Source organism: Pyxicephalus adspersus, chromosome 4 (assembly GCF_032062135.1).
Source record: "Pyxicephalus adspersus chromosome 4, UCB_Pads_2.0, whole genome shotgun sequence".
In the NCBI taxonomy this organism is placed as follows: domain Eukaryota; kingdom Metazoa; phylum Chordata; class Amphibia; order Anura; family Pyxicephalidae; genus Pyxicephalus; species Pyxicephalus adspersus.
In genome coordinates, this window is record NC_092861.1 from 133,133,598 (window position 1) to 133,158,817 (window position 25,220).

General features: G+C 37.7%; 1 protein-coding gene across 1 annotated transcript in view; it reads right to left on the reverse strand.

Moving 5' to 3' along the window:
* Positions 1-25,220, reverse strand: part of SPTBN1 (spectrin beta, non-erythrocytic 1) — a 118,450-nt gene that overhangs the window by 46,263 nt on the left and 46,967 nt on the right. The window contains 1 exon segment of the mRNA XM_072409689.1: positions 1,629-1,780. Coding sequence (XP_072265790.1) covers positions 1,629-1,780 — 152 coding nt within the window.

Genomic DNA, 25,220 nt, shown 5'->3' on the forward strand with positions numbered 1-25,220 from the left:
TCCATAAACAAACTGAGAAAGTGAAGGGGACTGTCCCAGTTGTACTTGACAGTAAGTGAGCTGCAGAAAACTTTCAATAGGGACAGGGAAAGCAAAAAAAAAAAAAAAAAAAAAAGAAAAAAAACTACTAGGGGTTCAAGCCTTCACCTGCTCACCTACCTTAAAATTAATGTGATGCTAGGAGGGGAACCCTATTAGCTAAATGCAAACTTAGGCTATAACAGCTAATTTGTAGAAGTGTTTTTATATTTTGAATATATAAAACAGTAAAAAGAGGGTGGCTCTCTGAGAACATGACCACAAGGTGCTAATGCACTGGATAACAAGCATGTCTCAATATGATGAATAATATATGTAATATGTAGACATTTAGCCAGTGAGGAAACTCCCACTGATAACAGTTCAACCTTACACAATCACCGCACACGTTGCATAGTGACCCGAGAACAACTTTCACAAATTACTGGGTGTAGTTACTGTAGAAATGAACCTGCTCACAGGCTGTAGTATCTGAATGCTATTTGCTACAATAACTGTGTGTATAGCTTTTCCTTTTTGTACCAGTAACTGGATCTGCAAGGAGTTTGAATGTTCTCCACGTGGGGTTGCGTGGGTTTCCCCTGGGCACTCCAATTTCCTCCCACGTCCCAAAAACATGCAGTTAGGTTAAATTGCTTCCCCTCAAAATTGTCCTTAGACTGTGTAATGACATGGGACTATGGTAGAGACATTAGATTGTGAGCCCCTTTAAGTGTTAGTGATATGACAACGGACTTTGAAATATATTGGCACTAAATAAATACTGGTTATTATTATTATTATTATTAATTATAATGAACTCTAAAGCAAATACCACGGCAACCATCACCAGCGGGGTTTGTTTGGTCTTTTCCTGATCAAACTAGTAGTTTGTTGATGGATTAAGTGGATGTCATTTTTCAACATGGATAGCATTTTATATAGTCTGAATTCTAATCATTATATTTAAAGGTGATGCAAACTCTTTCTTTTAAAGATAACAGATCTGCTCAATGTGCATATTTTACCTTGCTTCTAAATGTATAGCATGTAATGACCTATGCATTTGGCAGCCATTTTTTCTCGTTTCATATGCAGGTTCTGCTTTTTGCTAAGTGATGCTGCACAATGTGTGAGTCTTGCTGCAATGCACTAGTACGCTGTGAAAACAATGCACCATCTGTGGATGAATCTTTCCCCCAGGTGCCAAGTTAACTTATTGAAATCCATAGAGTCACTATGAGGATCTACAAATATGCATGCATAATATATTCAGAGAAACATTGTACATCACAAGTACATTTATGATTTATTAAAGGGTAAACCTTGCATGCAAAATAATGAACACTTAGTGAAGACAAACTAAACTTTTTTTATAGGATAAATGATTCTATCTTGAAAACTTTGAGTAAATTATTTTTGTATTTATATATTGTATTGATATTTTGAGTTAAATTGTTACCCAAATTGTTTAGTGTTGAAGGGTGCTGGTATTTTTGGAACTATGAAAATGAACATGGACAATGGGCTGAGTTTAACAGCAGGGTGAAAGCAAGACCGCTAATTGCCCAGCCATTTGACATCCTCACATCTCCCTATGTAGTACTTACAAGTCTCTCTCCGGAGAGAACTTCCAGAAGTTTGATAAGCATTCGTCCATCTCTCAGGTCTGCGTACAGGTCAGTAATTCTGCAGGACACGCGAGCCAGGTGGGAATTAACCCATTTTGTAAAAGTCTTCTTCTGGACAGCCTCACGTTCATCTGTGAAAACAAAGAATTCAGTGGTCAATTGAAAACTGTTTTTACTGATCCAGGCAGAGGTCACACAGCTTAGAATACTTTAATTGCAGGAGCTACTAATTAAATATTGTTAAAGTGGTGACTTTTGGCAGAAACCAACTGCAGACACTAAGATTGTAGTAATGATTCATATCACAATCTTATCAAATTCCAATGTTATCTTAGCAATTTTTCCTTTTTCTTTTGTTAAACTTTTGCCCTTTATAGCTATTTTTTGTTCTTAAGAACACAGATCAGGACAGGACAGAACCAGATGTATATTATCCTATATCAGTGTTTCTAAACCAGGGTTCAGTGGAACCCAAGGGTTCCTTCAGTGGTTGCTAAAGGTACCTTGAAAAATAAGAAAATATTTTTTTTGTCTGTAATGTTTTCTATTTATATAAACAAATTTGGCATCTGTTCAGTTTTGTGATAAAGTATTATTTTTTGTGATACATTTTATATATATATTTAAAATGTTACCATGTTCAAGCAGTGTTACCCGCAGCCTCAGCAACAGAGGATGCAGCGTGAGGGACGACTAAAGGTGTCATGTGACAAGAGGATGCAGAGTCTACCGAAACACTGAGAAGCTTCAATTTCAGCAAAAGTACATTTTATAAAAATGTTGTTTAAAGTAAAACATATGAATGTTCTGACTTTAGCAAACTTGCTTTGACAACTAGATAGCAGATCAGTGAGCACTAAATGCATTATTTGAAGTTGCTTCAGCAAGTTTTTTTTGCCTTAAAATTTTTTTGCAGACATGACTGGTTTTTGATATACTGCATTTTACTCAGAAAGCTCTCTCTCTAATGATATACAATTCCTAAGATGTACGGCTCTTCATGAAAAGCCAATCCCCTCTTTCTGTTACAATATTGTGTTTACATTAGAGGAAAGCAGCCATTTAAATGAAATATAACAGTAGTGTATTGTGATGACCTATGAAGAAAACAAAAGCTGAGGCATAGGAAATTCCTTCACTTCCTCCTCTGCTCTGGTTGGGTTGTTAGAAGAAGAGGATGGGATTTTGCCATGGCTGAACTATTTCGTGTGGAGGAAGGTAGAATGTCAAACATTCCAGTACAGCAGCAAACACCACAAAGGAACCTCTCATTCCTGCTCAATTATATGAACCAGCTGATCAGTTGACAGCTTAATTCTATTACTGGCACAATTATTATTTAATAACACTAAACTTTCCCAAATGTACTGTCTGGGCTCAATAAAAGATGCTTGTCCTGTGATTAGGAATGGGTTTTATTGCTCAGTCATGGCTAGGGAGATTCATTCTGCACTTCAACCCCAAAAACTTGAACTGTCAACAGAACAGAAACAGAAGGAAAATCTGCATAATATTTGAACCTCCTCCCTCCTTGATAAAATTTAAAGTAACATCTTCCAATGGGACATTTATTCTGATGATAAATGCACATGGGTGACTGCACTCCCAGTTACAGGGATGGTAAATGCTTCCAACCACTGATCAACCACTTCTTAGATGCTCTGAACATTGAAATGAATGAGATTGGCTGCTCATGTCCATTTTATTTTGGCGCATATAAGATGTGGAATGGATGATCCCCAGCTGGCAGGCATTAAGTCACCCTACCATGAGTGCAACTGCTTGTGTTAATTAGGGTTTTGTAGAGAGTATCTCTTGCTTCATGTTGTGTATAAAAGAAAGGAAGTAAAAAAAAGGCATCCTATGGGATCCAAGTGGGAAAAAAGCCACTTCACCCAATCCCTACTTCATCCCAATCTAAAAAGCTTTTAGTTTAAATAACTGGCTTATAAGGTGAGCAATAACGAGTATGTAACTTATGGGTTGTGTCTACAGTCATCTAAAAGGAAGTCCGCTGACCCCCCCCCCCCCAACTGTAAGTCAGAAAAGTGTAACATGCAAAGTAAAAGCAGGAAAGCGGAAAGAGCTTTAACGGCTGTATTGATAGAGAAGCATTTAACGGTTATCTTCAAGTAACATAAGGAAGGAAGCTGCCTGTAAGGAAACACTAAGACAATGCGACAGACCTGCCCATAGTAGTGATTTGAAGGCAGATGGTATGAAGGAGAGCTAAATATGACCTACAAACAAAAGTTCACCGGAAAATGTTATATTTGACTAAACTAGTAACACATAAATGTATTCTGTTAGGCTGTGAATGACCAAAATGAAAAGTTTGTCCTGGGTTCATTTAGACTCATGGAGGGATATTAGCACAACCATGACCCTATTGCCGATTCACAGATTATCCTCCCTTGAACAACTTTTGATGGGAACTAACCGCTTGCATACTGGCAATGCCCTACAAGATTTGCTCCTTGTCAAAGTCAATCAGATCCTTATACTTGCTCTTTTTTTTAAAAATTTTAACACATTTAACACACTCCTTCAGAAACTGTTTACTTACTGTCCAAAAATGTTTATACCACATTACCACCAATTATTAAATGGTTTAGGAGGCATTTGGATCTTTGTTTTGTGGTAGTGTGTTACTAAAACGTGCACTGCTGGACATGTGTTACCACAATGACAACAGCAATGCAATCTTCTTTTTTAGGTCAGGTTAGGGTCCTTTGGCATCTCATTTATATAGAGGACCTCACTAATGCAACAAATGTTAATGCACAACAATCTTCAATGATCTAAATGGGCACCCAAAGTTCTTTGGCAATTTTTTCACCTTTCAAAATACAATAGTGAGCAAAGACTGCACATTAAAACTTTGAGAAGATCAATAATTATATGAGTCAGCACCTAAATTATCCTGCAGTCTTCACTTTCAGCTACATAAAATACAGAGTACCCATTTGGGAGAAAGCCCTGGCATAAACTGAAACCAATCACTGGGTGTGCTACGTGCAGGTCATTACTTAATTTTCGGTACTAATTTTTTGAACTTTCAAGTCTTTTTACATATGAGGATTGGGCTTTGTTTTACTATTGCTGCTCAGTAAACTAACAGGTTGAATGCATAACAGAAGACGCAACCTTATTCCATAAAACAACCACTGCCAATGTGAAGTCGGCAGACTCTTAAATGAAAAATGCTTGATGAAAGAGATAATTGGGCTCTGATTGCTGACAACATTCGAAAAAATCCTAGCTATCAGGTTGTCAAGCTGATCCTCTTACTGAAGTACTTTCTGAGCTACTGACCTGCAACAAAAATCCCAAAGGAAAGGTTTTCTATCTGGGTCAGTAACAAACTACTGAAGCTGCTTGGTCAGCCTGAGAGCCAGGCAAAGTTCAATAGCAGGAACAAAGCTAAGTAATAGCATCTTACGTGTGTCACTAATACCAGGTTTCCAATTTTCTAAAGCAGGTTTCAAATATATTTTAAGGTAGTTGATGTATCAATCAAAACAGGAGTTGTCAATATTAGCCAATCAGGTTTACCCTTAAAATGAGAAGTGTGCAACAGTTCCACTTACACCTTCAGTTTTTACAACATGATGTCTCTACCTGGTTACAATATAGAACTATACTAATACTTGGAACACTTTCTGATCACTTGATATAATAAAAAACACTGTAATAAAACAGTAACTAGTAGAACTAATACTTTTACAATATCTATGACTAAAAAGCACACCATAGGAGCTTCCTATTACTCATAGTTTACCTCCAGTCTATGACAGATTGTAACTACTATGTACAAAGTTGGGCGCGCTGCTCAGACATCTTTTACAAGCCTGACCTCTGGTTCTTTATGAGGCTTCCGCCCAATGCCATTAATATAGTTACCCGGGAAATGGTAAACAACCTATCTAGATAACCACATGGCCATTGTCTGGCGTCACTCTGTGTATACATAGTGTGCCATACAAGTTTTACTAACATGCTATGGTGCCATTTCTGTGGTTGCAGGAATATCGTTTATGTCCCCACACAATCATCTGACATATGACCAGTGACATTCTTAGTACAGAGCAAGTATTTTCTACAGGAAAACATCATGCATTATGTAGGCAAACTACTACAAGATTATTAGGTAACAATCAACTAAAGTAAATTTTGCCAATAAACTGGACTACTGGCTCTTTACCACCATGGAACGGATCTGTTCTTTAATTTGAGCCATATGCCTGCTGACTGGAAGAAACTTTGTCATTGCTTGTGATAATAAAAGTGGTGTATTTTGTTTTCCAAAGAAATCTTTTAGGTTGTATTGTTCTTTCCTCAGTATTGTAAATGTAAATCAGTAACAGACATAAAAAAATAACACATTTTAACCCTTTAAACTCCTGCTTGTTTTAGATTTACCAGCCAGTTGGTTAATGTTAGCATGTTTTATATGATTGAAAAAGCCAGTTCAATAAAAGAGAAAACACTTTCATCTGGGAACCTGGGTGATCCAGCAAACCTGTAATAGATTCCATAAAAGTCACTTAATTTGTGTTAGCAAATGTTTTCAATCCTGTAACAAATCCATTCCAGGTTTTTGGATCACCCAGGTTCACTGATAAAAGCGTATCCTCTTCAGTCTTGGAGAGCTTTAATAATTCAGGTCCAATAAAATGCCACACCTTTGCAGCAAATGCAACACAACACACAAACTGTACATATAAGTATGGTGCAATGAATTGTGTTAACGTGCTGGGGTGATATTTTAGAATGCACAAAAGTATAAACACATGGGTGTCCCCTGGGGGAGGGCTTAGAACTATAGGCAAAAATTTTAGATGCCAGTGGTTAAAGTTTCCCTTAGAGTTTTTTGTTTTAGTTTTTTTTGGCTGCTCTCTCACATGTATTCTCTCTTCATGAACTATAATTCCTGATTATTTGAGTACATTATAAAGAGATACTTGAGAAGGTTTGAATTTTTGAATGTGGATTTCTGGTCAGGAACTCACCACTTGGTGAAGCAAAAAACAACAGGATAGACAGGCAGCCAACATTTAAATACAAATAAAAGATTTGCAGACTTCAGATTTTTGCTGGTTACCATTATAAAAAAAAAAAACTTTGTTTTTAATACAGTTATCTGTGATCGTTACTGATTACTAGCTAGACAAATTAGTAATTATGTAACAGTCCACTCATCATCAGCTAGTCACAAATTCCTTTTTACTGCTCAGGGGATCACAATATGGATCACATTTCAGACTTATCTGTTCTGTTGACACATTAATAATTATTACAGACAGCAACAGAGAGTAAGAGTTACAAGCTGGAAGCTTTAAATGCATCCCATTCCTTAATGACAACACTTATGACAAGTGCCTACAACAGCTTTATAATCCGAACACTTGTGGAAAATATGGGTGGCTATTCCACTGTCCTGTAGCATATCACTTCAACACTATATCAGAATATATACACACACACACACAACCGGTATATATATATATATATATATATATATATATATATATATATATATGACACACACACAAAGGGTATAAAAACTCAAATTTTTCAGTATGTTCCACTGTATACAGTTATTCTAAATCATTATATTTATATAATAATCAGCGACATTGTTAGCCTGCTGTGTGCACTCCTTCAGTAGGTTACATAGGCAGCACAATGTCCAATCTGGCAGGATCTCCAGTTTAAGCCATTATGCAAAGGACATGCTTGTGTAACGTGTAAAATGTATTGACTGTGATGTGTGATTATCAAATGTGTGTGTGTATATATATATATATATATATATATATATATATATATATATAAATAATGGAGCAGAAGACATTCTTTTGCTCTCCGGGAAGGCACGGTCATTACACAGAGAGAAATCATGAGCAAACAGATATCCAACTAAGTACAACAGAAAGCGGACTGAGGAAGTGACCACAGGGTGAACAGCAGCAGCTGCTAGGAACATTTCCTCCTGGTTTTGGCAGCTGGAGCCAAACCAGAAATTGGGGGTTTATTTTTAAATTTGTCCACAAATAAATCAAATGCCAGAAAAAAAATAGATTGGCAAGACCATGTTTGTAAGAGCAAAGAGGTAAAACCTTTAGTTTTAAACATTCAATGCATATTTTTGTACCTATACATATTCTAATCATACTTATACAGTTTTATATTTCCACTTTAATCATGATCTAAATATTAGTACCATATAATAAAAATGCATCAAGATACAAAAAACATGACCAATAATGCCATCTAAGAAACATGGCAAGTATGTAGAAAGCCAATCTCTATCCAAACGTTTTTCTAATTTTGGAAAGAGTGAAAAACAATTACAACCTGTAAGAGTTTTTAACTGTCTGTGACTAGGACAGGAATGATATAACTTTTCTGCAATGGATGCGCTATTTAAATGGTAACTGGACAGATGTTGCCCTCATCCACAAGCTCCCAAAATATGAATGCATCACCAGAATAAATCAGAAGACCAACATTATTGTCAAATAATCTCTATATTGATCTCTATATTTTGCACTAATAAAGGGTTACAATGGAGGCTCCAAAACTTTGCCTCTTTATGTGTCACAGATATAAATGTTCACCTAGAAATGTAGTACGAAGCCATTGCTGACATTTGGATATTTTCAGATTTCCCCAGCGGGCACACAGAGCTTTTATCAGTTGTGTCTTATATGTTACTGCTGTAACCATTAGTCCAGGAATACTCCAGTGTGAAAGTTTGCTCTGTAACATAAGCGCCTTAGCAACTTATCAATAAAATAACAAATCATGATAAATTTTACATCTGTACTTTCTCCTACAATAATTCAGTACAGATCAAGGACATATAGTCGTATGCCCTTCTATATTGCAGTATATCACTTAGTTTTCTGGGGATATAAAATATGCAAAGAAGCTTATCTTTGTGTGTCTAGATTAGAGTTCATATATGTAGTCAATTTGTAATCTTGCTGCACACAGACTTAAAAATCTCTATATTTTATTGTACATGGAGCCTTGCTAAATTTATCACTGCGGTTTGTTTTTATGCATCAAGCCTTATTATTAAACCTAATTTATAAAGCACCAACGTATTACATAGCGTTGCACATTAAATAGGGGATTGTAAATGACAAACCACTTCAAACAATAGGCCTGATTTATTAAAGCTCTCCAAAACTGGAGAAGATACACTTTCATCAGTGAAGCTGGGTGATCCAACAAACCTGGAATGGATCTGGTTCAGGATTTTAAAAATTTGCTAACAAATAGCAAATGACTTTGAAGAAATCCATTCCAGGTTTGTTGGATCACCAAGCTTCAGTGATAAAAGTGTATCTTCTCCAGCCTCAGGGAGCTTTAATAAATCAGGCCCAATGATCCAGGAGGCGCCCCTGTCCAATGGAGAATATTTAGACCCTTAGATCGTTACTTCATAGATGCTCACTTGCCGTTCATTCACAACTACCTGCAAACTTTATACCATTTTCAACATCAACATTTTATTATCTAGCGCACTGTATTAGGCAGCATTTTTGCTGTTGCTTATGGCTGCAGAACATATTTGATGTGATCAGCAGAAAGCTCACATATACACAGTTGTCCAGCTGGACAACAGCAAGAAGCCCATTGAGTCCAATTAAAAAGGGGCACTTTAACTCCTAGTACACTACGTATTACTTTTATTAACATAAATCACTGTCTGAATGATTTGACAGATGCTAGGCTGCTCTGAAATGCTGACTGCAAGTTCCTGTTCTATGGAGCACCGAGATGAACTCACTGTATATCTTCTCATCAGTACATCTCCCAGACTAATAGAGGAGATGAGGATTCAGAAGCACTGCAACCAGACTACATTTCCAAAGTAATTATCTTAACAGTAACAAATACTTGTTATCTGCTGCTTGTCACTTTTTCTCCTATCAGTAGAACCCACTTTTACAGTGCTTCAAAACATGGTAAAGCAGCCAGAAAAATAACATTGTTCTAATAAATCTGGTATTCTGATATTGTTATAGGCAGGACACTGAAATAATATCATTAATTAGTTTCTCCTGTCTGTTATTTATAAAAGCTTATAGGCAGGATTTCTGTTTCTTGCGTAGGTGATATAATCAACCAATGGCTCTCATTTTCTCCACTAGTTTTTTTTTTTTGCTGGGAAGATTTAATTTTCAGTAACTTCATCAGGTGTGTGTCAACAATGCAATACTTATACAATTAGAGCCTTCTATTAGAATACACCATCTTCCTAAATGTGATTTCAGATAATATATATAATTTATACTAGCAGAATTAGATATTTACAAATCTAGAGTGCTCCCAGAATTTCTGAGTTTACCAAAACTTTTCATAGTCAATAGGTGGGAATTGGATTCCTCCATGTCAACACACAACCTTGGAACATCTATCGGAAGAAATGGAAACTTCAATGTTGGTCAATAACAGCCAACTGTGAAAAATTGAATGCGGATTGGAGTAAAAAATACTCTATTGACTAACTATTCCCCTGAACAGAGATCACATGACTAATGCCTTGGACCCTAAACATGTGCACAATGAAGGTCAATTGGAAGTGGCAGAGTAGCAGGAAAGTTTATTTAAGTTGTAAGTGGCTAGTCATCCCACATAACAATGAACTGCAAGATTATTGCTTTGGTAAGCTACAAGGCAAAGTTTTGATTTAATCCAGTGTAATGATTCAGTCTGGCATTACAAGGAAATCCACAAACTGGTTTACTAAATCGCAGTCATATAAATATAGTCCATGCATTGCAGTGGGTGCACAAACAGAAATAAAACTCTAATCTTTAGGTATTTTACTGAAAAGTAGGTCTTCCTTGCAATACGAGGCTTTCCCATACATCTCCTGGCTACCTGGAGAAGTGAGAGCAATAAACTCTGGCCAACCTTTTCAAACTTCAGAATTTGGCTAAAGGTGGCTATAGTCTGGTCAATGTTTACATGGACAGGTTAACAATTGATATCTCAAAACCACCCTCATAGTTGTTGGGGGTGGGTCCCTGCCTATTACATTAACCCGTAGGAGGTAGAATTTTTGGTGGTTGATCGGGCAATGCACAGGCACTTCCAATCGATGCTCCATAGATAGATCAGTCACAGATGAAGAATGCATCAAATTTTAATTTGATACTATATTTTTTATAAATAATATATAAAAATGTATATATTAATATAAAATATAATTTTTGGAAAAATTGTATAGTGCATTGCAATCTAAGTAGTTTTTCAAACTGCTATGTGTTAGAATAGTTTTACTCAAATAAACATTTCATGCTATTGCCATCATTGGAGAATAAAAAGAACAAACTTTCATGTGAACAGTTGCAGGTGAAGCTCAGTTAGCAGAGTAAAGGTCACTGGATGAAAGTTAAGGTGGCCTTTTTTTATTCCAGTCCGCCGACAATGTAATTCATGCACGTTAATTCCTTGCCTAATAACAAGTGCCTTGCATGTCTTCAGCATTTTAGAAACATCAATAAGTCAGAACCTATCATCAACATTAAACACAGCCTACAGCAATACTTTTTATCTCTTAGTCCCTTTCTATTTTACAGTTTACTTCCTCCAGAACTGAAATAAAGCAGATTGTCAAGGCAATAGTCCTAATTACCCATTCAGAATGTCGGGTCAGTCAGTCAACTGATGAACTGAGGTATATAATAAAACTGAATTAAACCGTTCTACTGAAAAGCACGGGTTTAGAAAACCATTGATGTGAACCTTCATTAAGTTTGGAATATCACATTTAATACCTGTAATGAATACATGCAAGAAAAGCTTCTCTTCTCTTACATTCCTAATGGGTATCTTAAAGCTGAATTCCAGCTAAAAAGCTTAATACACAGCTCAAATGCATACAATTAGGTGGTTACCTACTAAGGTTTATTAAGGGTTTGTTTCTTGGTGCCCAAGACTAACCTTCCTGTGCCCAAAAATACCAGCTTGAAGGACCCGTGTATGAACCACTATAGGGATCTAATAAGTGTTTTTTATTTTATCAGTCTCTTATAAAATTATCATAGTATCGGTGTTTTAAAAACCTCAATCAGTGCCAAGTTGCTTGATGTAGTTTCCATTTCAGGGGGCTACATACCATAACATTTACATCATTCAAAGTTTGTCGATGTTTTTTGATGCCTCCATGAAATTCGTTAGCACACTGAAGAGATCTTGCCAAGGCATGAGTCATTCCTTCTCCATCCTATACATATAGATTACAATACAACACCCATGTGAAAAGGATGATAGATCATTTGGACAGTTTCAACAGTAATATGCTAAAATCCTGAAATATGATGACATATAAAATCAGGCACTAGAAATAGTATCACGGCAGCTTGCAATATCTCACTCGCATCACAGGTAATATTTGCATGCGGTTGCCACCAAGGTTCTTCCAAAAGCATATGCATGGCTAAAAGTGACTTTTTACTCCCTGGAACCATGCTCCAGTCTTGAGCAAAAATTGGTTCCCAGCTGCTTTCATTCATTTGAATGGGAGAGGATGAGACTACTTGGGCCTGCAGCAGAGGGATGTGGTTCACTGTAAGTTTGAAATGGCCCTAAGTATTAATTTGCCAGTCACATTCAACTGTGCAAAAGATTTTATTTATAAATGCTGTATGAACTAATCACTCAATATTTTGACAAAGGAGAGAAATAACACACAGCTGGAAGCAATTGTTTGTGAAACTAGATACCAGATGCCTACACACATTCTCTATATACTCCATACATAAACCTTTGCCAGGAATTCCGCTTTAGGATCAGGCGGTATTAGGTTACCACAAACATCACCACAGCGAAGAGGTTAACATAGCAGAAATGGCTGCCAAATTCCTAAAGCCATAGTTTGTCATTATCCAGACCTTGTGAAATAGCCACACTACTCTGCAAAAATGTGATTACATAAGAAGCAATGAGCTCAATGTGTCAGAATACATCACGTAGCATTAAATCTGTGCTTTAACTGGACACCTACTTCTTACTTGACAAGTGTAAAAACACATAATGCCAATAAAAAAAGTGCAATTATCACCTAGAGTTTGCCACATTTCATAAGACGCAGTGGGTTTGTTCTCCCACCTATATGGGGAGTGTTAGACAACCTACCATCGTATACATGCAGATATTTCATCTTTGCATAATAATTGTGGAGAAAAGGACTACATGACAAAATACAATGCATACAATTGATTCTGTAAGCACAATGTTGCACCTTCAAATTAAGAAACGCACAGTGTACATTGCTGGATAACTAATAATTTAAGCAGCAACAGATATTTACTGTTGCACTTCTACAGCTCACATGCAAAATCAAGGACCGCAATGACCTGATGCTAACAGGGTTAGACCTGATGCTCCAGGTACTGGAGATTGTTATCCCGAGCAGAAGCCTCAAAATGAATAAAATAATTAGGATGCTGCTAATTAGCAGCATTATCTGCAAACAGACGTATGCTCACATCCCTGCTCATAGCTCGTATCGTCATTTCCAAAATGGCTGCACCTGCATTATATGGCCCTGTTTCCCTATTGCACAAATATTCTAGTGAAATGTACACAAATAAACCTGAATTAAGGCCTAAGCATTTTCTTTCAGTACAACACAATTATTATTATTATTACACAGTATTTATATAGCTACGACATATTACGCAGTGCTTTACAAAATCTATGGTCTTGTCACTTGCTGTCCCTCAAAGGGGCTCAGGGTCTAATGGCCCTACCACAGTCATATGTTTTTAACACAGTCAAAGGTCAGTTTTTAGGGGGAAGCCAATTAACCTAACTGCATGTTTTTGGAATGTTAGAGGAAACCCAAAAGAGAACAAGCAAACGTCATGCAGATAGTCCTGGCCGAGACTGAAACCTAGGACCTAGAGCTGCAAAGGCCAGAGCGCTAACCTGAGCCACCATGCTGCCCATCGTTATGTATTAAGAATACAGTAATTAAGGTTTGAACGGGCCCTGAATAATCCTTCTGCACCATAATAGTTCCTGCAATTATAATACATGGTCAAAAAAGCTATAATGTATTGTCCCACTCTTTTACATGGCATCAGAGACATGGGGTTGTGGTGTGGTATATTTTAAATGTTCCTGAAACATATGAAAAAGAAAAACCCTTAGATCTCCCAGTGTCCTCACCGTGTGCTTATGCCCCTCATCTCTATATGACCCCTATATGAAGAGCAGGTGAACAGCTGTGCTAAACACAAGCCAAATAGAAGTCACATGACACATTCTGTTTCCAACGTTCTGTTGCCAATTTTTAATACTGGGCAAACTATTAAATGTCATGTGACTACAGACAACTCAACAACTTACAGAAATTGTGAATTAAAAGTGTCAGAGTGAAAAACTGATCTGTTAAAAAGATACAATGAACAGCCCAATTAATGCGTCCAGTGATATGTAAAAGCTGGCGCATTCTGCGAAAAAGATCAACTCTAGTGAAAGTGCTCGGTTCGTAACGTTCCACTTTCCAAGTAATTTTCCTTCATTATGAGAACAGAGAGGCATTGAAAATAACTGTGAGAGCTGAGATATGATAGTTACAGGAGATCAGCAATTAAACAACAGCCTCTGTCATTGCAGTACAAGGTTCTGTGTGTTGTCAGACTGTAGAACAGAAGCAAGGCTGTACACATGAATAAGCTTTCTCAGACTATCAGAGTCAGGCCATGGCTCAGTACCTGACCAGTAACAAGGCCAGACCCAGACGTAAACTTAAAAGGAAGGATTATTTCTCAGACTAATACAAAATATCACCACAACTATGCAGACCTGAAAAAACAATCTATCTACAAAAATATTCAATAAAGCTTTATTCAATGAATCTTTTATTATTATTTTAGTCCAAAGAGAGTAGGGAATGGTTGGAATCTCTGAAGTTCTTACTTCTGTTTGGCTCCATCATCGATCATATGTTTACTTCCCATTATGGTGACTGATACAGCTACCAATCGGCAAGCTGGCAAATTTGTATTATTGTGTTATTGTATAATGTGTACCAACCCAAGGAGCTGCCGCCAAAACCGCACACAGCTGATATCCTGACCGGTGGTTCCATAAAAGAACACTACCAATGGTAATCCTAATGCTAATAGCAGATATAACTATTCTATATACTATAAATATTCAAACCATTCCATTCTGAGAAAATGGTATATGGGTGTAAATGTCAGTAATAGTACCAGAAAGAATGGTAAGACTTTAATAAGGTTTGTGAAACCCAGCAATATACTGCTATTCTTTGGTCCTGTTTGGTCTTTCATTTATACTGTTGATCGTGTTTTGCTATATCTGTCTGGTAAGTTAAGAAAAACACCTAATGATCCTGAAAGAAACACTAAGAACTAATACCTGTTCCCAGCTTTCTTTGAAGATGTGTATGCTGCAATATAATACATTTTTGGTGCTGGTTTCATATCCATTTAAACAGCTGTCCTTGTTCAGCCAAATGGTGAATACCTGTATTCCGCAGTGCAGCTTTGGCTCAGACTAGTAGGAACAGTGACACTTTTTACCTATATAACAGGTACACTTTATACTGCAGAATGAACATAACACAATTCTGACTTACAGTTTTTTGTACAATGAACATTAACTTTATGGGGTATGTACAGAAATGTTATACTGTACATATCTCCCTTATCTGCTCTTGATAAGAAGCACAGAATACAAGAAGGGGAGCAGCAGTGATGAATTAAAGGCTTCCCCGTGTGAACTTTTACCCTTACTAGTAACAAGACACTCCCTGCCATATATACAGCATTTTAACTTGTCTTCTGAAAACCTCCTGACCTTGCATATTTGAAGCATACTGCAATAGAGTTACTTGACTCTATTAGATTTATCTGCAATGGCCTCTGGAGAACAAGTAATAAGTTCTTATAAGAGTCTGCTCTTTGCAGCTGTCCTGAGTCTACAGATATCAGAGCCCAGCATGATGGGATGCACATTCTATTCTATACACAGCAGGACAGGCACCCCATATGCGCTTCTGCCTTGGATTTTTGTTCAGCAGACCGCACGCTGAGCTGCCTAACTCTACCCAGATGTTAGTGAGGAGGACAAAAAGGAAAGGTGAAATAGGTTACTAAGAGAATTCTTCTAATTGGATAGATCCATTCCATATGTAGGCTGCTATATAGAATCAGACACCAAGCTTAAATTCAATGCCAGTAATTATTTTTCTTTGCAGAATGCTGCTATTTTCTATGCTGGATAAAACACTGAAAGTTTAGTGCCAGGAGTACGTGAAAATGCGCTAAAGTTGTAAAAGGTATAGGGTTGTGCTTAGGGTTGTATCTTATAGGCACAAATACAGTGCTCAACCCACAAATTTTTTTAAGCTGAGTGGCAAAAAGTTGTAGGTGGGTGGCAGCCCCTATATTGTGACCCAACTCCTCAGTACCCAAAAACAGCCGAGTGGTTACTGAAAAGTGGCAGGTGGTGCGCCCAGCTAAAAGGGGCTGGCGAGAATCCCCTCCAGCATCCACAAGGTTTGTACTAATTTGTTCACTTTAATAGAGACTTTTGTTGTGTAGCCACAAAGCATCTCCATACTAAGGCTACGTGCACATGCTCAATAATTGTCGATGGAAAGGATCTTTCACGATCCTTTCCAACGCCAAAAGACTGCATGCACATTCAGCGCAGTTTTGCTCTATGAAGACGGAAGGAGGGAGAACAACAGAGAGGCTGCGCTCTCTCCTTTTCACTTGCATTACGATCGTTGGTGGATCGGATCCACGAACGACATTGGGTGAGACTGCATAGAAAAGGACAAATATTATGGAAAAGAACGCAGAAGGTGGGAACAATTATACTTATATTTCCTCAATTTTGGGGCTACCATTGCTTGTAGGTTGCTGAAGCTGCCCACCACCTAAGCAAACAAGATATATATATCATACAAATACTGCACAAAGTCCACTTTGCATTGTTCCCATTGCAGTTAATAGGTCATAGAATTTTCTGTATTGTACTATACATGGGTGCTATGTATGTCCTTATCACAAAGCACTTTGTTCCAATCTGTGAACAAACCTTACAGAGTGACACTTACAGTAGAGTCATGTGACCAGAGTACATAGCCCCTCCCTCTGTAAACAATAGTTCCCTTAGCAGCAGAGCACTCCCTAAACCCAGCTACAGATAAGAGACAAAGCTGGAGAAGGAATCTTGTAGGTAGAAATACAAGTGTATGTCCAGAGTAAAGAAAACACACATTTATGTGGGTTTATGGAATCAACTGTAATAATAGAGCCAGCTCCCAACATTGTGCTTCGTGCATTTGTTTAAGAAAAGTACAATTCTTAATACATGAGGAGACCAGTGACCCAAGTAAATATAAACAAACCACACTCTATGGGGCAATTCAATTTTATTTAGAACATTACTCAATGTTAGGCAAGAGTTACCAATAAAGCAATGGTCTCCAGGCTTCATCTCCTTCAAAATATCTGCATAAAGCACGCTGCTTTTCTTAGACAACTTTAAAAAGTATGAAGTCAGGTGTCTACACATTCCTTTAAAGAACGGAGAAGCACCAAACATTGAGGCCCTCTGATATGCAAAGATCAATTGTCTCAGATGTGGCACTACCATTACCTATAGATCTTCTATCACACAGGAGGCCCAGGCTTCACCAGAGTCAATGTATGCATATCTACAACTTTTGGTATAGTTAGAATGGTAATAAATCCTAGCGCAAAGGCATGGTTTTTTGGAATCTCCAAAAGGCTGAGGGAAATATAAAACTTGCTGTTGCTCATCTTCTGAAAATGCTAGGTGTCTGGCTACCTATGGCTGGAACAATCTCTTGCTAAATGTGGTCATTGAAGTCAGAACTCCTACCTTACAGATCAGTCTGTGTATTGATGCAGATTAGGGTGACAGCCTTTTTTAGAAGAGATGTGTCAAAACTATCACTGTCCCAACTAAGAAACATTATGCTTATTTCCTGTCTGAAAATGACAAGCAAACTCTCCCAGCAATCTCCCAGGACTGCTACACACAGCCAATTTCATTTCATTGACTGCAATCTGTTTATGTGTACTGGGCCTTACAAGGTCTGTTTATCCATCTGGTAAAACAAGGAAAGCAGACCATTTCACCAAATTACACTGAAATACTTTCCTGTTTATACTTTTTTGCAAATCTTTAAAGAACCGTCAGCTTATGTGACTCAATAAAGAGGATTTTTTGCATTAAAAAGTGAAAGCTGGTGACCAAAGACAACACATTTCTTTCACAGTTCTTCAGAATTAAACACGGCTTTAATTGGCATTGGTTGCCATGGGCAAATGTACCACTGTGCATGCTGCCCAAGTATTATCAATGGGGCCCTTCCAGGTAGAAAAATTAACTCCAATTTTCAATTTGTCTCCAAAGGTAAAGGAAGGATAGATAGTGAGATATAATCCTGTTTCTTTATGTATTGGGCAATAATGGTAACATTTCCTTACACTGAATAGCAGATGTGCAAAGAGAGTGAACACAGAATAATCTGAAGGTCCAAGCATATATAGTAGTTAACATGTCTTGTCAATATGCTTTGGGGTAGTCTGACAGCTTAGAAAAAGACGGGACATATACTCTGCAGAGACATAAATATATGGTGCGACAGTGGCAAGGAGTGGTTCACAGAATTCACATCTCCCAGTTTGCTGGTCTAAGACTTCAGATCATTTAAAAATTGGCAGGTGCATTGGACCACCTTATAACCGGCTTCAAGTAAAATTTGCTTTTCTATAGACTTGTATAGGAACACATAACCAGTTTGACATAGAAAAAGACCAGGCTCGCACCGTTACTAATTTACAAAGCAATAATACTTTCTCCAGAGCTGCACAAAGTGCGTATATACAAAATTGATTTCCGGTGCAATCCTGTGGAAAAGAAAGCAGCCCAAATTTGACAAGTAGATGCTTTTGCAATGGATTGTGTCTTCCCATGAGATCTGGGATACGCATCACTTCCACTGATACAAAAGATGACAATAAGGCAGATGAAAATCCAACTTTTTCCTTCTGCATATATTATTAGATCATAACAATTATAGGGTAAAGGGGGCTTAAAGCTTACACAGTGACCCTGAACTGGACAGCAGGCCAGCTAAAAAGAACTGATTGTTGCTTTCTCACTGCCTGTCAAACACAAGGCCCGCGGGCCGAATCCGGCCGTTTTAGGTGGCCCGCAGTGACTATGCCGCATCCAAGAGCCTGACATTTTCAGGCAGGAGAACCCAGTCCCAGAAAGCTAGGTAGAAGCAGGGCAGTCCACACAAGTGCCTGACCACGCTGTAGGCAGAAGGACGCCAGCACAACTGTGCCAGAGTCCCGATCCTGCTGCCAGTAGTATGCCGTATCTGCCCCAGGTATGGAATCTCAGTGGTATGCTACATTAGCAATGACTTCAGAAAAAGCTGCTAAAAACAAGGAAGCAATCACTTCCAAAATGTCCAACAAGTTGATGCTGAAGGGAGACAATTTATTGAAAGTTGGGAAAGCGAATATATGTTCATGCTTCACAAAGACGAGCATGTTGTTATTTTCAGAAAATGTTTAATGCACGAGGATGGCGTGTGATATGGTGTCTCAGGGTGAAAAAGGATCTATACTTCTAAGACTATGTATCTTAATAAAAAGTTTGTACCCCATCTTGTGTTTTAGATTTCAGCCCCTTATGTGATTTGAGTTTGACACCCCTGATCTAGAAGGTAAGGTAGTCCAACTTAAGCATCAAGCAATAGCAATAGTTATTCACTTGCATTTCTGGAGTAAAGCTGCATTCCTCAAAATGGTCTTAAATTTCTACATCCCGGGAGACATGATGCTGGTCAAAGGTAAGAGTATCAAAATCTGGCTAAAATAGAGGCTTTGTAGCTAAAGTAGTAATAACAAGCCAAAATTCCATCTTGTTAACCTATTTAAAGATATACAACAAGTAATTCCTGCAAAAGATCCCATTTGCAGAATGAATACCTAGCTCCAAGCATATCTGGTTCTCGATCTGTCCAGGGCATATCTCAAAAGATATTTTTTTAATAAAGTATTGGAGAGCAATAAAGTCAGAGAACTTGGCACAGACAGACTTCATGACGTTACATTTTCACTTCTCCTACAGCAGTTTTATCACGGCACGACAACAGGTGAAGAGTTCATATTCTGTGGAGGAGCAGTTCCCTAAGGTCCATCACAAATTACTTTCAATGAAACTAGGGTTGAAAACCAGACTTGTCACGGACCATCAACATTTTCCTCGTAATTCTGGTTCTTTCAGTGCTGAAGGTACATTTCTGCATGCATGGGGAATGTCAAATCTATCCTTTGCTCAATCAAGTAAAATCTATCCTTATACAAACAAAAATGAAGTCAGTTACAGAAGTAAAACCTGTACTAAAAGAACATTTCCGCTATTTCTTTGGGTTTCTACTTTCTAGGGCACAACAGGTATGCAGATTAGGAGTTCTGATTACACCCAGACATTCTAATCTGCATAGCTGGCCACATATTTCTTTCTATTCTAACAAATATCCTTTACAAAAGCACCAAAACCATGCAACCTTAATCCAAACACTTTATTCAGGAACTGAACCATTATAAACCCAATCTGTTTCATCTCTTGCACCAATTAACAACACCTGATGGTAGTTTAATTTGCTGTTGGTGCTGGTGCCTATAATGTGCAATAAAATTAGTTATTTGATTATTACTCAAGGTGTAACCCAAGAGATCACATATATATAGTGGTCACATACTCTAATTCTAGATTAGAGGATGACAAGAAATGCTGGCCACCTTTTTTCCCTCTTTTATGAATCTAAGATTTGCAGGACCATTGATTATGAGAGCAAAGTTAATGGATGATTCTATTCTTCCTGTCAATAACTACAATGATTGATGAAAAGCATGACATTTTTACATGGTAGCGATCACATTCCAATTGTGTTACAACTTTTGCTTTTGAATCACAAGGGTTTCATGTGAACATAAGCCTTGAGCCATGTCTTTCTGTGAAATCCTTGCTTGCTGAATGCGTTGTTTGTTAAACTTTATGTGTTCTTTATGTGTTTTATGTGTACTATTTTGGAATTGATGATTTGAGGAATGCAAAACCATACATCACAATTGCAAAGGCTCGTTGTCACAATGCCTTCTACAGGCATGAGAAACAAAATTATGTTATCAAGCAGTAAAGCATTAACAACTGCAAAATATATGTATTTGTGAACATATACAGCTGGGGCTATAGAAGAGCTGAATAATCAATCAGAAGTTACACTTATCAAGGAGGAAAGATCAAGGACTTTTTAGGATGGAGGGGGCATAATTTCTGTCCTGTAGAAGAGGTTAAGACAAGTGTATTAGTCATGGATACTGTACCCTGTCTAACTCCATCAATCACTCAGAAGAGAGTATTATGAATGTTGTGGTTCTCTTTGCTTTACAGCAGTAACATTATATAGGTTTGGAAGCCAAGTATTGAATGAAATTCGGCAAGAAGTTAAGTTTGCAGCTAGATGTCTATTATTTCAACTCTCTTCTTTCTTTACCAAGGAGGAACAGTAAGGGTATGCACATGTCAGATGATTCTTGCCCAATATGACTGGTCGGGCATGTATTGGGCGAGAATCTGACGTGTACAGAGGTCACATAGTCATTACTGTTATTGTCTATGAATGACAGATGATGAACAACTGCAATAGCATTGAAGGGAGGAGAGTGTAGCGGTATGCTGCTAGCTCCCCCTCCATAGAACAGAATGGCGATGTGTACATTGCTCGTTCGTTCATCTTCCAGTCTTTTGTCACTGGAAACGGTCATAAAAGTCAGTGAATTTGCAATATAACTGCTCACAAGAGGCAAAACAGATCACCATTCAAATACCCAGCTAAATCTGTCCAGTTTTGCCTAATACTTAAGGTTGTAATAAGTATGCAAGATCACTGCTTACAACATAAATTCAGATCTAATATTGGGATTTATATTACAGAAAAGTGAAGCGTTCCTTAGCAGTGAGAGAGTTTAAAACCTTATAATCTAAGACATATGGGGAGTTGTATTTCCATCAGGTAATCTCACCTGTGGGAGCTGGATAGCATTTCAACCTTTGGGAGTGCATAGAAGTAACATTATAGGATGTCTGTAGAAAGGTCATGTGTGTAGTCTCCTGAATGAAACCAAGCTTCATCAAAATGGCAACTCCCACTAGTAATAAGATACAGAATACTTTCAGCATGGAAAGTCATAAATTTGTTTTATTGCTACATACATTCCGTGATACTTATAATAAAATTACTACTAATCAATCATTCCCACCAAAATTATAACGTATTTTGAAACTTGCATTCATACCATTAAAGGCAGTTATATTTTAAAACTCAAGAAATGCTCAGACTTCTCAAGATATACAAAGGTAACTAACGAAGAGAACATGGCAGTAGCACAGCTGATGGTGTGATGTAAAGTCCTACAAAGGCAACCTGAAATATGGAAGCTGCCAATGCTGATCTATTTTTGTTTTCCTTGTTTCATTGCAAACAGAGTCAATGTTCTGGAGCAAGTCTGCAGCAAGTGTCAGTACACCTTACCTGCAAACTTGCTTAAAGCAGATGTTTGCTTACTAAAAATGGAATGACAGCCTACAGCTTGCATATGTATAGGTAAACTCTAGGCAGTCAGCTGAATACACAGATGAAAATACATTTATGAGAACGGTTTCCCCTCCTGACGTATTTGTAATTTTATACTGGCATTTTTTTTTCCAACCACTACTAGACAGCGTAGCACATATCTAGCGCCCAAAAAGAACAGCCTGGCCAAATCCATTGCACAAGGTTACATCTAATTGGCCAATGAAGGAGCTTATCTTTGTGACATCCGGGTTACAATGTATTGTATGGTGCTAGAACACAAAACTCATGTTTTTAAACTCTCCTAAAACCCTCACTACCTCACACCATTCCATATCCGCCCTTCTATTGTGTTACCTACCCCACCTCCAAGATCGTAAGCTCTTCGGGGCAGGGTGCTCTCCTCTTCCTGTGTCACTGTCTATCTGTCTGTCATTTGCAACCCCTATTTAATGTACAGCACTGTGTAATATGTTGGCTCTATATAAACCTTGTTTATTAATAAGATCAATAATGATAATAAGCAAAGGGAGCCTTTCCAGGAGTATATGAGTTGCCTATACAGCGTTCAACCCAGAATTTTTTTTAAACCAGATGTGAAGAAATCTTAGGAGGGTGGCAGGAAGCCCCTGTATTGTGACCCACTTCCTAGGTAACCACCCAAAAACAGCCAGGTGGTTACTGAAAAGCGCTAATGGTGCGCCCAGCTTTGGGGAGAACAATATTAATCACAAAGACACATACAAACAGAATTAGCTCTGATCATAGGAAGCATAAGTGGACTGTGGTTGTACCTATGTACTTGACCTATTCAAGTCACTGATATTATAAGGAAAACTGGCGATTTAGATTCCAAAACTGTGTGTAACAAAAGAATGTAGTTAGTTGGGAAAAAGCTTGTTTCCTCTCATCCCTTTCCTGTTTCAAGACCAAAAAGGAAACATTTTTTTATTTTCAGGCAAGATGACCAAGTAGATGAACTTGAGAGTTTGATAATCCCACTTTCTACACACACACACACACAAATACGTTCTGTAGAAAAACACACATGACTACTTTTTATTCCATTAGGAGAAATCAAGCCTCTAGGAAGGAAAAATGAAGGATAAACACATTAATGTGGAATTCAGGAACCACTAGGCAAATTTAGAAGCCAAGGGATCTGGGCTTCCTACCATCGGTAGGGGTTCAATAAATGAACATACTGTAGATATTGTTGCCTGATCTGGCCAATATTAGAAACATAATGGAATAATCTACAGACCACCATGATTTGGGCAGACACCTTTGTGCTGAGTAAGGGTAATCTACTGTAAAGGATAAATACTTCTTTTACACTATTTTGTAATGTCAGTAAAAGGGGCTATCTATAGAGGAAATAATATTTTTTGCTTTTCCACTGTAAACATAAATATTTACGTCAGAATCATTCCACTGAACAGCTATAAAGCAGTTCAGAAGCAATATGTTCCTTCCATGTCACCACATTAAAGGAATATTTGTACTTGTCTTTTGTAAACAATATTCACATTTGTTGTGACAGGGTACAATTAGTAAAATAACTGAAACATGTACATTTGCACCAGATACAGACTCAGGTACTTCAAATGAATCCAACATCACATGCAGAACCTGTTTTCTAGCAGGACGAAGCACAGCCAAATAGAATAGCAAGGAATGATATTGGACGTATGCTCTCCAGCTGCTTATTTTCTCTAAATAATTCCAAACTCTTTCCTGAAAGTACTGTTTAGCTTCTGTTGAAAATAATTTCTCTTACTCTACTGTCAACTATGTATATTTTACCACAGCTGTTATGCCATTATTATCCATACTTTATAGTTTATTTTTTACATGTGCAAATGAAGGTTAAAATATGCTGTAAAACCTGCCAGGCTGCATATACAGTAAAAAAAATTTTTTATTCTTAATTTTACTGGTGCTGCAAAAAGTTTAAATTATCTTGGAATACAGCATCAGTCAAGTCAGTCTGCAGCTCCCTCAAATAAAGCAGACACGGCTATGCTGCAGTCCAACACCCTCTCTTCCCTTAATTTAGAGCTTTTGCTACCCGATCAGCACTGTTCATTAATGCAGATTTAAAGAAGCCCCATAGCACAAATGGGATCCTGCTAATGATGTGTTTAAAAATCATCTAGTCCAATCTCTTTCCTGCCTTCGGAAGATAAAATGTTCTTTTTTTTTGCTTTTTATTAACTGAACTTTATTAAAGTGGACCATAGGGTTTTTACGCAATCTTTTCTAACAGCTGGAGCTCTCCCTACACTCCCCAAGTTGGTTCTGGAAGGTGTGCACTGTATGACTGTAGCAAGGACATCAGACTGTGGGGAGGGGACTTGTATGAAGAGCCTTGCTGTATATAATATGAAGGAACTAGGTAAATACAAAATGGGAAAAAAGATCCAAAGAAGTCTGTGAAGGGATCTTAACTTTATCTCTGATACACAATGACTGAAGTATACACATATACTTCAAAGGTGTAATCAGGGATGAATACCTAAAAATTAGCCTGTGCATTGTCAAGGTATGGTACAAAAGGAGAACTTTGAAGTCAGCCCCTGCAGATTTGTATATGTTGCCTCCTTTGGCTCCCTTTTATTCACCATCAGGAACAAATAGAAATACCAACTACATTTGAGGATTATATGATGTCTCCAATCTTGTGACAACAAGTGGTGCTTGGTGACTGACCCAATGGCAATCTCACCCAGTCCTGCTGAATATGCACATAGGATCAATACAGAGTTTATGTGGGACTTCATTTCTTTGCTCTCTAAAGCAGTATTAGGGAAGTAATAGAAAGGTAAGTATAACATGATGTGGGGCCAGTAAATTCCCTTGCATTGTCAAAGCAC